This window comes from Enhydra lutris, unplaced genomic scaffold (assembly GCF_002288905.1).
Source record: "Enhydra lutris kenyoni isolate GAN:26980312 unplaced genomic scaffold, ASM228890v2 scaffoldscaffold21, whole genome shotgun sequence".
NCBI classification, from domain to species: Eukaryota; Metazoa; Chordata; class Mammalia; order Carnivora; family Mustelidae; genus Enhydra; species Enhydra lutris.
Window position 1 is genome coordinate 24,448,689 of NW_019154105.1, and position 16,535 is coordinate 24,465,223.

At 36.7% G+C, this 16,535-nt stretch overlaps 1 protein-coding gene across 2 annotated transcripts in view; it reads left to right on the plus strand.

Annotated features, from left to right (window-relative positions):
- LOC111149069 (clock circadian regulator) overlaps positions 1–16,535 on the plus strand; it is a 137,810-nt gene that overhangs the window by 94,181 nt on the left and 27,094 nt on the right. For both annotated transcript variants that reach the window (XM_022505976.1, XM_022505975.1), the window contains 8 exons: positions 2,674–2,794; positions 5,890–6,003; positions 6,127–6,245; positions 8,247–8,329; positions 8,762–8,868; positions 10,674–10,821; positions 11,342–11,417; positions 16,310–16,451. In XM_022505976.1, the coding sequence (XP_022361684.1) occupies positions 2,674–2,794; positions 5,890–6,003; positions 6,127–6,245; positions 8,247–8,329; positions 8,762–8,868; positions 10,674–10,821; positions 11,342–11,417; positions 16,310–16,451 (910 nt within the window). The remainder of the gene's footprint in view (positions 1–2,673; positions 2,795–5,889; positions 6,004–6,126; positions 6,246–8,246; positions 8,330–8,761; positions 8,869–10,673; positions 10,822–11,341; positions 11,418–16,309; positions 16,452–16,535) is intronic.

The following is a 16,535-nucleotide window of genomic DNA, read 5'->3' on the forward strand; positions in this document are numbered from 1 at the left end:
AGGGATAGAAGGAGCCAGATAGCTACCATTTTATTTTCTTTCCTTTGAATTGTGTTTGGGAACTGAGTGGGTGGTTTGCCAACATCAAGTATGATTACCTTCATTTAGAGATTTTAAATGTAGTGGTTAAAGGAAAGTTTGACACATTAATTCATTAGTTGCTTGCTAACTCTGACATTTCAGATTATCAAGTGTCAGGGGAAGCAGAATGGTGGGGAAGCATTACCTGTGACCATACCACTCTATACTAGTCATTCATATTTTCTCTATAAATATGAAACCTCCTATAAGTTTATGGGTGGAAAAGCAAGGGTAACATGGTTCACATCATAATTTACTGAAATAGAAGAAATTGTAGATAAGAATAAATAATAGAAAACAATAATCATTTCCAAAATGAAAGTTTTAGTTTTTCAAATTGGTGTCTTATTTTTCTGTTAAGACAATTTTTATATGCATATAAAATTTTATATGCAATAATGCATAGATTTTTGATACTTTATTTTGTCAATAAAAAGTAGTTTTCTAGCTTTTGTTCTTATTCGTGCTTCAATTTTTAGTTCATTACTTCTGGAGATTTTTCAGACTTCTAGAAAAATCTCATTAAAATACAGATATATTTTTGGTATGGTTATCCCTTAAGCTTAATCAAATAACTCCTTAGTCCAAAATATTTTACTGTACTGGTAACACTTATATGCAAAGCACTGTGCCAGTGTTGCCTTGATTTGAAGGACAGGAGATAAAGGTGTAAGAGATAGGGCCCTTTTGTTCACTCATGGGGTAGCAGGACATAGACATTAAAATAGAACCAATGTTTTTTTATGAAAAAGGAATGATATGAGTAATAAATGCTAAAGGAATTTTATTATTTTTACTGTGGTTTATGGTGTTTAGAGAATGCTTTTTTAAAAAAATTCATTTCAGAGGTAAAATTTAATGATTCACAGTTGTGTATAACACCCAGTGCTCTCATTATATCAAGTACCCATTAAGGAGTACCCTCCTTAATGCCCATCACCCAATTATCCCCTCCCCTCCAGCAGTCCTCAGTTTGTTTCCTAGAGTTCAGCATCTCTTATGGTTTGCTTCCCTCTCAATTTTCATCTTATTTTATTTTTCCTTCCCTTCCCCTACGTTTATCTGTTTTTGTTTCTTAAATTCCACATGAGTGGAATCATATGTTACTTGTCTTTCTCTGACTGACTGATTTCACTTAGCATAATACCCTCTAGTTCATCCACGTCGTTGCAAAGAGCAAGAAGAGAATGCTTTTTTGAAGGAAATAATTTGAATTAAACTTTGAAAGGTAGAGCATACAAATCTGGAAAGAGGAGGGAAGGATACTCTACTTCATGGGTTGGACAATGAGGGCTAGAGAAAAGAAATTGTGTGGAAGTAGTAAAACATCCCTTTCTTACCTCTCACTAGCCCCCATGGTTGTTTTTTATTGTTCTTTGAGAGTTTTTTCCTTTGTTTTGCCTTTTTTTTTTTTTTTTTTAAACAAAGTGTTTAGTGTTTAAAATAGAAACAGTGGAAGTGCTTTGGTTGAATGCAGGGGCATAGACCTTTAGCCCGGCCTCACAACACCTTCTCACTTCCCTTACCCTCTACCCCTTCCTCCACAGTTCTTGGCATACCACTTCACTGTGCCCAGAATTCCATGGGGGCAGTTTGAAAATGTAGAGAAACCAAGTCAAATGGGCTAGATTTAATAGGAAATGTGAAGTCACTGAAGTTTTGTCAGTGATTCTTTTTAAATTATTATTATGTTGTTATTTTTATTTATCTGAGAGAGTGCACATGTGCATGAGTACGGAAGACGGCAGAGCGGGAGGGAGAAGCAGACTCCCTGCTGAACATGGAGTCTGAGGCAGGCTTGATTCCAGGACCCTGAGATCATGACCTGAGCCAAAGGTAGATACTTAACCAAGCGAACCACCCAGGTGCCCCTCGTCAGTAGTCCTCAAGGGTAGGAACTATCTTAACCGTTTTTTATCCCACAGCCATGGCACATCATAGACAACCTGATGTTTGTCAAATTATTTTTGGTTACTAAACCATGGTTAAAGCCATATTTTTAGCAAGGATTGTAAAGCTTAACATACTACTTGCCTCTTTTGCTATCTAAAAGCAAGGCTTTTTGTCAGTGGGATACAGGATAGATGGCAGGAAAAAATGAAATAAAAAAGAAAGGACACACTAGACAATTGAAATAACACTGCAATCAAATCTTCTCTTCACTTAGCCAGTGGATAATGCTTTGGTCCTTTGTTATAGCGTACACCACCATAATTTACCAGAGGTTTGGATATGTGGTAAGGCTGTATCTCCTAGCCAAAGATATTTGTATTAAACCTTCTTAGTCCTGTTATATAGTAACTGTTCAAATTAGGTGAAACTCACCTTTGCAAATAATTTATCAGACTTTCACAGTCATATATTGATCATTGGTCTGATGACACTCATAGCAGGGGCATGGAAGTCATGTTAACCTTCCACCTTCTCTTGTTTTTTGAGCTGTGCTTTATAACTTGGAATTTGTCAGTTTTTATAGATGATTGAAAGTTAGCCATATGCTCATGTGATGTTTTAAGAATGATGATATACTTTTAAAATAAATGTATCTTGAATCACTAAAATTATTGTATTTTTTAAAAATTTCTTTTTTAGTCTGATCTTGTGGATCAAAGTATATTTAATTTTATCCCAGAGGGGGAACATTCAGAGGTTTATAAAATACTCTCTACTCACCTGCTGGAAAGTGATTCGTTAACCCCTGAATATTTAAAATGTAAGTAGTCACTATCAAGCAAAAAGTTAAATGTATTTGGTTGCACTTTCCTTTAGTTTTATAACAAACACAGTTTAGTTTTTGTAACAAACACAGACATGTGAAACCATATCAACACATAGCATCATGCCATATACCCTATTAGATCCTTTTTAAATATTAGTATATACATAATGGAATTATGACCATATTAAAAGTCTGCACTCTCTTTCAGGGTATATTGAAACCCACTCTTTTTTGTTGTAATAGTTTTGCCATAAAAATATATTTCACACAGAAGTGGAACCTGGCAATAAATTAAGAAAAAATATTTTTGTATGTAATGAGAGAAAATAGTCTCATTTTCACCGTCACTGACCAATTGAACACTGGAACTGTAGAAAAAAGTAACTTCTGTATTTCAGAATATTATTATGTAAAGGAAATTGCTTTATTAATTAAACTAAATTAAGTTATCATTTATTGTATATATTTAATATGCCTGGAACTTGGGCTATCTCATAAGAGTGCCAAGAATAGTGAAAAATAGTCCTTGCCTTCCAGAAGTACAAAATACTGTGGTATAATTAGACATTTCTCTTAGATTCATTTGACAAATTAATTTGACCAGAATGTTTCATTTTCTTCACTAAATTACCCCTTGTTTAATCTGAAATTATTATAACACTGTTTAGTGTTTAATCACTTTTTTTTTTGTGATTTAAAATATTTGAGTTTTCTGGTAATACTGCTTAATCGTTTTAAAAGTTATTTTTATTTTGAACCCTGAAATTCTGTAGCATACTTACTGTCTAAGAATAGACACACACACACACACACACACACGTTTTTGTGTAACTATGTGTGAATGTATATCTTTGTTAAGAACGGATTAGAAGGAGTCAAGAAGAACTAGGGATAAGGAAAATCCATTTGAAGCCTAGTTCTTATGACACTGACCAATAGACCATTCCAGGAAAGAGATCTGGACTGGACACAGAGGCAGTTATGTGTCTGTAAATAGGGCTTGACGTCATGGATTGAATGGCACTGCTTAAGGTAAACATATAGAGCAAAGAGAAGAAAGTTGGAACTCTGGGCCATAGCAGTAGGTGGACAGAGGAGAGATGGTCCACTTTAGCGACGTTCGTAAGGGCAGAATTGATTGGAGAACTGAATGCAGGCAAGCTTCTGGCAGAAAGACAGCTCTTAGACTTCTGCTTCCAAGACCAGAGGTGAGGTTGGCAACAGTACTTTTTGATAGAGAAAAGCTTTAATTAAATGACTTCCTGACCCCCTAGTTAAACAATTAGTATACAAAACAAATTTATTTCTCCCCCAAAAGTGTTGATGCCAAGTGAATAATGTGATATATAACAGAGGAAATTGCTTAGAAAATTCAGGATCCTGCAAGCTGGTCGTTTGGGCCATAGTGAAGATGGGGTGGTACAGGTGGTGTGATTTATGTCCAGAGAAGGAAATCGGGCTCACTAGTTCATCCTAAGGAGTTTGAGTTTTATTTTTTACATAATGAGGAGCTAGTGAAAGGGATTTGGGGGAAAACAAAAAAAGTGGTCTGGAAAAAAGTATACCTCAGGTGGAAAATTTTGGAAGGACCAGACACTGGAGGTAAGAATAGCAATAGAAGTAAGGGTGGAAAGAAAAACCTACATATGAGTGTTGAGTAGATGAACTCAGAAGGACTTGGCATTAGGCACAGGTGACCAAGTAGCCAGGGATCATCAGTGAGGAAGGTTTTAGGAAGAAAGTAGATCTGTTGAGTTTGATAATAAAGCCTTTTATGGTAATGACAGAAGAGTATGAGTTTGATGCTGTGAGTGAAAAGAGGTGTTACTAGTCCTTGAGTGCTGAAATAATGATGAAGGTAATATTAGTCTAACAGTAGTAGGCAAGATTGAATTCTAGTGGCAGGAGTGTAGAAGCTTAAAGAATACATTTTGCTGCTACCTGAATGCAGGGTAATTTCTCTACTAAATTGGTGGTACTGGATGCTAAGTTGGAAAAAATGACTAGTGAGAGTTTGGTGAAATAAACAGCGGGTCCTGGTGACAGATTAGTTTTGGGGCATACGCTAGAGAGGAGACCAAATTGGTAGGATTTCTAACTGGGGAGATAAGACACATAAGACAAAGGAGAACAGCTGGCTTAGAAGAAGGAGGGATAAATTCACTTCCAGATATTTTGAGTTTAAGTTGCTTGGTGGGACAATCAAGTAGAAATATCCTAAAGCAAATAATGATATGAGATTTGGTCTTAAACATAAAATGTTAGAATTAGAGAGAGGTTTAGGAGTAAATAAATTTACCAATGCCAATAAATTTATAAGGGGATAGTAAAAGATGAAAAAGAACTCTTGTGAATGCTCATAGTTTAAAAATTGATTGATGGAGAGTTTATGGAAATAGTAAGGTAGGAAGGTTAAGTTTCGTGTTATGGAGATGAAAATGTAATGAGTCTTAAAGAGGTAGAAACAACGAGGAAAGATCACTGATTGTATTGTTAATACAAATGTTGGTGATCTTAAAAAGAAACTTCTTCAGAGGTGTAAGGACTAACACCACATTTCATGAAAGTTCAGAGAGATGAATCTATGGAAATAGAGCACATAATAAAAAGGAAGATCTATGATACTAAAAAGAGTAGCATGAAAAACCCTTTGTTTAAGGTGGAAAGACCTGAACAAATTTAAAATTGGAAAGTAAGGACCCAAAGAGAATGTATGGATGCTAAAGGAATGAATGACAGTGGAGTAGCCCTAGTCCTAGAAAAGGTAGGAAAGACTGTTTGAGGTGGAGAAAAGCATTAGCTTTGTAGTGGGAAGCGAAACCTTTCTTTCACATGAGAGCAAAGAATGAGAAAGAAAAGCAGATAAAAGTGGGAAAATATACAGTTGCTTATAACAGAAGATATGTCTCCTCTATTAAGAATAAGATGAGATCATCTCCTAAAGATATTTTACTTTTATGAACTAAACAAAATGTCATTGAGAACTTCTGTTGGAGAAAATAATGATTATAAACTTACACAACTTTTATCATCTTATAGATCATTCATTATGACAAATCACAAATATATCACATTTTTTCTCATTTCAGCAAAAAATCAGTTAGAATTCTGTTGCCATATGCTTCGAGGAACAATAGACCCAAAGGAGCCGTCTACCTATGAATATGTGAAATTTATAGGAAATTTCAAATCTTTAAATAGTGGTGAGTTAAAAATATAGTGAATTTTAAGTTGGTTCTTTAAACTCTTAAAGACAGAGATGTTTGAACATCAGTAATAACTAGATTTTACTGGAGTAACTGATAAGTGTTTGCTTATTTTTTTAGTATCCACTTCAGCACACAATGGTTTTGAAGGGACTATACAACGCACACACAGGCCTTCTTATGATGATAGAGTTTGTTTTGTAGCTACTGTGAGATTAGCTACACCTCAGTTCATCAAGGTATGTTTCTATTTTCCAAAGAGGATTTTACTTCATATTATGAGAACTAGCTTTATGTAATTTTTTTGTTGTTTCCAGAATAACTGATATTTCTTACAAACATTAAAGCAGTAATGATCATGAGCCATTAAATATACGTGGTTGTGATAATTTTTTTAATTTAAAATCAGTTAATTAACCTATACTGTTTTATAAGTTTCAGAAGTAGAATTTAGTGATTCATTAGTTGCATACAACACCCAGTGCTCATTACTTCCAAGTGCGCTCCTTAATGCCTATCGCCCATTTACACCATCCCCCAGCCCCCGTCCCCTCTAGCAACCCTCAGTTTGTTTCCCAGAGTCGAAAGTCTCATATGGTTTCTCTCCCTCTCTGATTTCATCTTAATTTATTTTGAAGCAAATGAGTTATCAAGGCACTCATTAAATTATAACTAATTTTAAAATACATATCCTTTGCAGTTAACCAGTGGTTATATATCACCACTGTCCTGCTTTTGTGCAAAGTGTTAGGTTACTTTTTTATATAGTTCACAATCTATACTCAAGGGGAAAGACCAAAAATCTAGGTGATTTTTAAAGATTGCTTTTGAAATTTTCTTTTGAAATATGCAAGTGACCTTTTACTGCATATAATTTTACCTTTTTAATTTTAAAATTCAGTTAAATAATTTATTTTATTCCCTGGGGCTCAAGAAGTAGATGATTAGTAGTAGACAAGTGGGAAAATAGTTCAGCCAATAGTTCAGAAAGTGGCGTGAAATAAGCCAGGCTAAGATTTTAAATTTAGAGGGAGACCGTATTCTAGAAGTAGCAGTTTGAGAACCTTAGTCAAGGCTTGTTCTGCTTGTTCTGTTCTTAGGAAGTGATAGCAGCGGCTAACATTTGTTGATTGCTGCGTACTTCACACGTACGATCTCATTTAATTATTGTGATAACTTTATAAGATAGATGCTAGTATGAACCTCATTTTATATGTAAAGAAACTGAGGCTTTGGGAAGTTACGTTACTTGCTCAAAGTTGCAGCTGTTAAGTGGTAGATTAATTACAATTTCCATTTTCTCAAAGCCCAAACTCTTAATTCACTTCATTGTGCTATAGGAGGTCATTCAAGGACACAGAGGAGGTTGGACTACATTGCTGAGTATGACTAGGGTCTAGGATTATTGTGAGTGGAGGGCGTAGGGATGGTGGGAGATGAGGTTAGAACAGCAAGCAGAGTCCAGAAATAAAATATGTTTCTTTGTTGTTTCTCCATGCTAAAGAGTTTAAACTTTATCCTAACCGAATGAGAAATCATCAGGGTTTTTAAGCAGGGAAGTCATAATCTTACTTGAGTATCAGAAGGTAACTGTGGCCAGAGTAAAAAAAGATGAGTTAAAGAGCGGGAAAACTTGTCTGGGGAGAAGCTATGGCAATAACATGAGCCAGAGATGGCAAGTCTAGAGTCTAATAAGACCCTGCAGACGGATGGGATTACATAGTTGTTTTTGTTTTTTGTTTTGTTTTTAAATTTAGAAGGTGAAATTGAAAGGATTTGGTAACAGCCATTTAGGTGGTTTTTAAAAGGGGAAAATGAGAGTGTCTTGTGACTATCAGATTTCTAGACTGATGGCACAACACAGGTATGCCTCCAGTAACGAGATACAAAACTATATGGATATAAGGAGTAAGGCAGTTAGTTCATTTTAGGACATACGGAGTTTGTGATGCGTGGGGACATCCAGACAGAAATATAGAACTGTAATTCAGGAGAGAGATCTGAATTTAGAATTAGGGTTTACAGGCATGTGAGTGAATAGAGAAATATGTTGAGTGAGAAATACTTCCCCAGAATTCTGCATGTTTATTGTCACATTCTTTAATACTAGAAAATTAAAATGTGATTAAAAAATAATTTAGGGAAAAATGATCTAATAATGAGTTTCATGGCTGACAATATTTAGGATTCTCCTAAGGGCACAGAACACTATTTCTAAATTTTAATTAATTTGCTTTTAGGAAATGTGCACTGTTGAGGAACCTAATGAAGAGTTTACATCCAGGCATAGTTTAGAATGGAAGTTCCTATTTCTAGATCACAGGTAACTTCATTTTAAATTCCATTAAAAGTTAAAAGTCATGTAAGTCTTGAAATTAATGGGTTTCAGGGACAAAATTTTTCTAATGAGATGTTCAATCCATTATCCATTTTTCAAAACTTAAGATTTCCCCCAAAGCTGATTTCTTTTTTTAAGATTTATTTTTTATTTTTTAAAGATTTTTAAAATTTATTCATCTGAGAGAGAGAGAGATCAAGCAAGAATGCAAGCAGTGGGAGAGGGTCAGAGGGAGAAGGAAAAGCAGGCTCCCCACTAAGGAGCCCAACACAGGCTTGGTCCCCAGACCCCAGGATCATGACCTGAGCCAAAGGCAGATGCTTAACCAACTGAGTCACGTGCCCCCCCAAAACTGATTTCTAGTTGAAGTATTTCTTATTATGGAAGAGTTATAATATTGATTGTTTTATAATTTAGGGCACCACCTATAATAGGATATTTGCCATTTGAAGTTCTGGGAACATCAGGCTATGATTACTATCATGTGGATGACCTAGAAAATTTGGCAAAGTGTCATGAGCATTGTAAGTAGATTTTAATATTTCTGGTGATAATAACTGCTTCCGGTCAACTAAATAGTGTATTAATAGAGGGTGGTAAAATGCGGACTTGTAACCATTTTTGTATTTTTTTTTTTTAAATACTGGAAGATTTCCTTTTTGGGAATATTTTACTTTATAGCCAATCCAGTAGGAATTGTAGATCAAACTTAAACTTGTTTCTGTTTTACATATTTTAATCTATAACAGTAAGTACAGGTTTATAATATGGCATCTAATGAACCTTGTTTTTGAAGTGTATAAGTTCTACATCCGGAGTAAGAGAAATAGATTCCTTTGAAAATTGTATATGTCAAAATATTGTAACCTTACTTCATTAGTTTTAATACCCAGGCATGTAAGTCTGCCCAGGAGGCGAGTACACATTTAAAGAAACTCTTAGAGAGCCACAATGAATGCTTAATGTTACCTGCTGTGTTGTGATTATTAGCAGCAGGAACAGTAGCATCTCGTTGTGCCTGGTTGACACAGTTCTAAATGATCTATGTATGTTATCTCCGTTATTCATTACCAGAGTTATAGAAAGTAGATATTCTTGTTATCTCCATGAGTAAATGGAGGTACAGCAAGGCCAAGTAATTTACTGACAATCCCACAACTCATTAGTGGCAGAGACAGGATTAGAACCTAGACCCTTTGCCACATGCTGTTCTTTTTTTGTTTCAGAAGTGTGTTTTATTTGCTTCTCTGATTCTCCTCCCCAAATCCTACCCTCTTGAAGTGTCCTCTAAATCTTAATTAGATATTTTAGATATTTTCATGATGTCTTAGGCTGGTCTAGTAAGCCTCTGTATGAAAAATAAACCATGTTACATAACAGCATCAACTAAAGGGAAGATTTCAGAGTGAAGTTATTTCAGCACAAAAAGAACATTATTCACTCCCAGTGATAGGGTCTCTAAGCTCTATAATGTATTGACAAGATCGGACACTTCTCTTGACTAGCTGGGTAGTTTTGGACAAGCAGTTGAGTTTGTGGACCTCAGTTTCCTCATGGAGAGAGGGAGAGAGAGATTGATTCCTGACCAGCATTTCCTAAGGTTTGTTTCACAGAATGCTAGTCCATTAAAAACAGATTTTATGGTCAAGGAAAACTGGGAAACACTTCTTAATCAATCCCTACCACCACCTCCTCACCCCCAGAATCATGACATAAATTAGCATACTCAAAGTTTTAAAAAGAAGAACTAAATAAAACTATTTAACAATGCTTCCCAAATTAAATTAACTATAGAACTCTTTTTTTTTGCTTAATATGTTACAAGACTTCAGAATTTATAATCTATAGAGAACGTTTTGAGTAATACTATACTTACCAATTACTTTAAACAATTAAGTTATTCGGATTTTCATTAAAGTTTTGAATTAAATGCTCCAAAGATGCTGTCCCTGCCAGGGTACCTGTGGGGGTAGAAACCTCAAATGGGATTATTTATTGCTGTTATCCTTAATCCATGTTAGTAGGAGGAAGCCAATATGTGACTGCTTCATTCTTAAGTATTTGGAAATGTATCGTGTGTGACAAGTTTCTGAGATCAGCACTGACTCTAAGTTGGGCACCGTGGAAGATCCAATAATTGCTTGGGACCTTAAGCTTAAGGCCTGTAGAATAATCTCTGTAGAATAACATTTTCTTACAAATGATATATATGTTATTGAAAAGCCAGAAGAATTGTGTATATAGATTTAAATATAAATATAGCTTTGACTAAAAACCAGATTCATAGCTAATGATATGAATCAATAAATTTTTTCTCTTTTCTTCTTAGTAATGCAATATGGGAAAGGAAAATCATGTTATTATAGGTTCCTCACCAAGGGACAACAGTGGATTTGGCTTCAGACTCATTATTACATCACTTATCATCAGTGGAATTCAAGGCCAGAGTTTATTGTTTGTACTCACACCGTAGTAAGGTAATAATCCTTTTATAGCATTTCTGAATTACAGAAACACTGATAGTTTGGCAATGTAATTTTTAGGCATAACTTGTTAAGAACTACAGTGGTCTTTCTCTTAATTTTTGATACATGTTTTCAGTGCATTATTAAAGGCATTATATGGAGATAGAATGGAGGTGATATACATATATAATTCTTGACATGAATGTCATAGTTTATAGCAGAAGCTGTAACTGTCTTTTATGTACCAAAGTCCATCGTGTAAAAGCACTGGAATAGATAAGCATACTTTTCCTTTATTTAATTCCTCTTAAGTACTGTGTAGTCACAGATCATTTACAGAAGCATATAAAACTTCTGAGATACCTAGGTTAAGATAGAACACTATAGATGGGTTCTAGGTTTGGGTAGTGCATAGCAAATACTGTGGAATCTGATGAACAAGTAAGACACATAACAAACACGGAACACATCTCTACAGTATTTTAAATGAATGGTTAAGCACGAAAATTCTATTTTTTTTTTCCATTTGTAGTTATGCAGAAGTTAGGGCTGAAAGACGACGAGAACTTGGCATTGAAGAGTCTCTACCTGAGACAGCTGCTGACAAAGTATGTATTTTAGAGTTTTAAAAAAAATTATTTCTTTCCAATGAAAGGCAAGACTCAATGTAAGAAAAGTATTTTTCAAATATTTCATTGCCTCACTTGTGACAGGGTTATAAATTATATTTTACTATTTATTTTTATTTTAAATTTAATATTTTAAAATCTTTTCTGCTTCTAAAAAAGATTTGAAGGGCCTCCTATTTAGTGAGAGACCTATTATCTCAGATTTAAACTACCATTTACTAATCTCCTGCAATGTGCAAGGCTCTGGCTAGTTCTTCATATGAAGCATGAAGAGTCATTTATTCCTCAGACATCTTTATCTCATAGGTAATATCCCCATTTTGAAAATGTTGAAACTGAGGCTTTAAGTGGGGGGAGTCTCCCCTAAAGACACATGGCTTGGAGTTGTAGTCGGAATTTAAACTGTGGTTTCTCTTTTCATTAATACCAGGTGGAAGTTTCGTATATTAGTTACTTATTGTTGTGTAACAAAACTTAATGATATAAAATAATACACATTTATTATCTCATAGTTTCTCTGGGTCAGAGATCTAGGCAGTTTAGATGGGCCCTCTGCTTCGAGGGCCAGGGTCTCTCACAAGGCTGTAATCAAGGTGTCAGTGGGGGCCACAGTCAACTCAAGGTTCCCCTGGAGCAGAATCTGTTTCTAAGCTTCCTCGGTGCTTGTTGGAAGGATGGGGTTCCTTAGCAGCAGTTGGACTGAGGGCCTTGATTTATTGCTGGCTAATGGCCAGAGACAACCTTCAGTTCCTTTCCAGGTAGCTGTTTCCATCTGAGTAAGTAGGTAAGAAGATCCAGGGAGAGACACCAGCAGCAAGATGGAAGTCAGAGTCTTTTGTAACCTATTCACAGAAATAATAGCCCATCACTTCTATCTGTTCTGTTCATTAGAAGCAAATCACTAGGTTCAGTCTCTAGGGGAGGGATTATACAGGGTGGTGACTACCAGGAAGTGGGGATCATTGCGAGCTGGTCAGAAGCTGCCCACAACAGTTACTTTCGATGTGCAGAAAATAAGTGGAATGTAAAGAATCAAGCATCTGTACAAAAAGTGAGTTCAATAGGCAGCATTGCCAGGGTCAGTGTGGGAGATTGTCAGTTTCTCAACAACCCTTATTAAGAACTCTTCCCATGCGCCAGGAAGTACTGGACATGGCTCCAGATGCTCAGAATACATCAGTGAATAACCCAGAGAAGTGCTCGGCGGTCACAGATCCCACGTGAAAGAATTTTTTCAAAGAGGCTTTGTATGCTTAGTGGAAGAAGATCCAGTATATTTTAGCAAAATACATTTTCCAAGAAAAGCGCTTAAATCTAGGGTTCCTTGAAATGAGGGAGGACAGTTATAGAAATTAAAGTAATATAGAGGTCATTCCTCCTTGCTTTGTTTTCTCTTATGCCAGTGTCCAGTCCTTAGTAAATTCAACTAGCCCTACTTCCAGAATATACTCTGCCTATGTCACTTCAGCTCTGTTTACTCTTACCTCCACAGTCCTCTTGGAGATGAGGGAAGAGGTCCATTTGACACATGTTTTTGAGAAACTTCATGTGTGGATGGATTTGAAGGTCATGAATCTAAATGTGGTCACCAGGGAATGAGTGGAGAGAGAGAGGATGATGAAGGGCTAAGTACTAGGGCACTCCATCATTAAGACGTGAAGGAGACTCAAGGGAAATACTCAGTGAAGGGTGAATAAAACCAGGAAACTGAGTTGTCCTGGAAGCCGGAAAAAGTGTGTCCATGAGGAGTGAACAGTTAGCTTTGTCAGAGTCACCTACAGTAGATTAAATTAGATGAGCACTGAGTTTAACAACATGTATTCGTTGATCAATAAGAGCAGATTGGGTGGAATAATAATAGGAGTGAGAGCCTAATTAGGGTGGGCTTAAGAGAGAGTTTTCTGGGACAAGGGGATTTAGCGAGGAGGGAAGGTTTTCCTACAAAGGGGAGGAGTCGTGCAGTAGTAGGAAGAAGAAGTAGGCTTAAAAGAAGTTTTTGCTTTTTAAGGTGGGAGAAATAATAGCATGTTTGTATACTGATGAGAATGCTCTGTTGGAGAGAGAAGAATTACTGATAGAGACAGAGGTAGAAATGCTAGAGCAATATTCTTGAACAGATGAGAGAGGAGGGGGTCCAGTCCATAGTGGACACACAGGGCTTAGCTAGTGGAAAAATTATTCAGTGAGAGAAGCAAACTATGACCTTTAGGCCAAATCTGGTCCTCTGCCTGGTTTTGTAACACCCACAAGCTAAAAATATGTTTTCCACATGTTCTTAAGTGATTGAAACAAAAAAGCAGTAGTATTTGTGACACATGAAAATTACAGCCTCTGATTTCACAGCCACACTCAGTTATTCGTATATGGCCCATGGTTGCAGCAGAGACTGTGTGGCCCTCAAAGTCTATGATACTGACTCTCTGACCCTCACAGAGAGTGTCTGCTGATCCCTGATCTATGGTGACATGAAGAAAGGCAGAATATATATTCTGCTAGGTAGATTGATAGAATGATAGGAGTATAAAGCTGTACTCTTCGGTCAAACAGGAAGCAGAGGAACTGGCTAAGAGTGAGGTTAGGACAGGACTTGTTGGAGGTTTGAGAAGAGGGGAACAAGGATTAAATTGTTTTCTAGGAGAGTAGGAAAGTGAACAAACGAGGTAATTTTAGTCTGGCAGGCGGGATTAAGGGCCCGCTTGAGGTTCTTGGCCATTAATTTAAAGAGAGAACAGTCACCATGTTGAATTTCTTCAGCCGTGTTTAGAATAGATTAAGAATTTGGCTTAACCAGCAGTCCCCTGGGATTTTTCCAGGGGAGTGTGGTGAAGGGAGATAGGAGCAGGAGAGTTGATGATACCCCTAAGGGTGTGGTTATGATGGCTAACCATGAAGTTAAGCTGGGTAAAGAGGAGAGAAGACAGAGTGAGAGAGTGATTGTGAAAATGTGGTAGAATCCATGTATTTTTTGTTCTGCTAAAGGGTTATTGGAGTTGAGATACTAAAGAGAAAGGAGTAGGAAATATGGAAGATGCTGCTCAGAGAGGAAGGTGTTTGAAATTGAGATTATGGAAGGTTTATTCTTAGTGGTAATGACAACGGAATGAGTGACTGAGGACAGGTAGAAATCAAGATCAAGGCATCAAGGAAGAGAGAACTCATGATGTTGAACATGTGAATTAATACTGATATTGGTAACTGTGGAAGTAGGAATTAGTGAGGGTAAGACAGAGCCAGGAGCAGAAATTTGAATTCAGGTGCTTAGTGAGGAGTGGCCACAAGGTCAGTAGATGACTGACCATAGCAATGAGAGTTAGTCATATAGTGATAACGTGAAATTCTGGCTGTGAGTTTTGGGAAGAAGGAAAGGGAAGCGTTCTGGAAAGAGCAGTAGGAGGACTTTTGTTCCTCTCCAGAGCAGGCTCTGACTGTTACAAGATAGAAAAGAGCCACCACTTAAAAGACCACATTATGTTTATCCATCATCTAGTGATGGACACTTGGGTAGCGTACATCTTTTGGCTATTGTGAATCATTCCACTATGAACATGGGTGTACAAAGACTTGTTTGAGTCTCTGTTTTCAATTCTTTTGAGTGTATACCTAGAAATGGAATTACTGAATCATGTAGTAATTTTATACTTAATTTTTTGAGGAGCTGTCATACTGTTTTCTATAGTAGGTTCACTATTTTATATTCCCACCAGCAGTGTATAAAGGTTCCAATTTATCCTTGTCAGCACTGGGGTTTTTTTTGGTTTTAAGTAATATTCATCCTGATGGGTTTGAAGTGGTATATATCTCGTGGCTTTGATATGCATTACCTTAATGATTACTGACATTGAGATCTTTTCAGTGTGTTTTATTGGCCATTAATATATCTTCTTGGGAGAAATGTCTTTGTGACTTTGTTTTTAAATTTGGATTTTTGGGGCGCCTGGGTGGCTCAGTGGGTTAAAGCCTCTGCCTTCGGCTCAGGTCATGATCTCAGGGTCCTGGGATCGAGCCCCGCATTGGGCTCTCTGCTCAGCAGGGAGCCTGCTTCCTCCTCTCTCTCTTACCTGCTTCTCTGCCTACTTGTGATCTCTGTCAAATAAATAAATAAATAAATAATCTTTAAAAAAAAATAAGTTTGTATTTTTTTTTAAGATTTTATTTATTTATTTGACAGAGAGAGAGAGAGATCCCAAGTAGGCAGAGAGGCAGGCAGAGAGAGAGGAAAAGCAGGCTCCCTGCTGAGCAGAGCCCAATGCGAGGCTCGATCCCAGGACCCTGAGATCATGACCTGAGCCGAAGGCAGAGGCTTAACCCACTGAGCCACCCAGGCACCCCCAGATCTAATTTTCTAGATCTGTTGAACTGTAGGGTTCAGCTGTAGGGTTCTGGGTGTTAATCCCTTATCAGATAGTGGTTTGCAAATGTTATCTCCCATCCCATGGGCAGGCTGTCTTTCTATTCTTTTTATAGTGTTTGATGCACTTTTGCTGCCTATGCTTTCAGTGTCACATCCAAGAAGTCATTGCCCAGTCCAGTGTCATAAAGCTTTTCCCCTTTTCTTCTAAAAGTTTTATAGTTTTAGTTCTTACGCTTAGATTTTTGGTCCATTTAACTTAATTTTTGTATGTGGTATGAGTTAAGAGTCCAGCTTCTTTGTTCTGCATCTGTTTCTGTAGAGAATGAAGCCAAAATTTTCTGGCAATAGAAAAATTTTTATTTCTTTACCTAATATTACACAGGTAAATATTATATAGGTACCTTTGCCTTGTTGTGGGTAAAAACTGATTTTGGGGAGGAAGGGGGTTAGCAGGCTGGATTGCTAATTAGGGATCTCTGAACTGAACTACAAGAAAACATATTTTACTCTGTCTCCTTAGAGCCAAGATTCTGGGTCTGATAATCGTATAAACACAGTCAGTCTCAAGGAAGCTCTGGAAAGGTTTGATCACAGCCCAACCCCTTCTGCTTCCTCCCGGAGTTCGAGAAAATCATCTCACACAGCCGTCTCAGACCCTTCCTGTGAGTACCCTAACTTGAAAGCACTCTCTCTCAAGAGAGTGCTTCTTTTTTTTTTTTTTTTTTTTTTTTTTTTTTTTTTTTTTT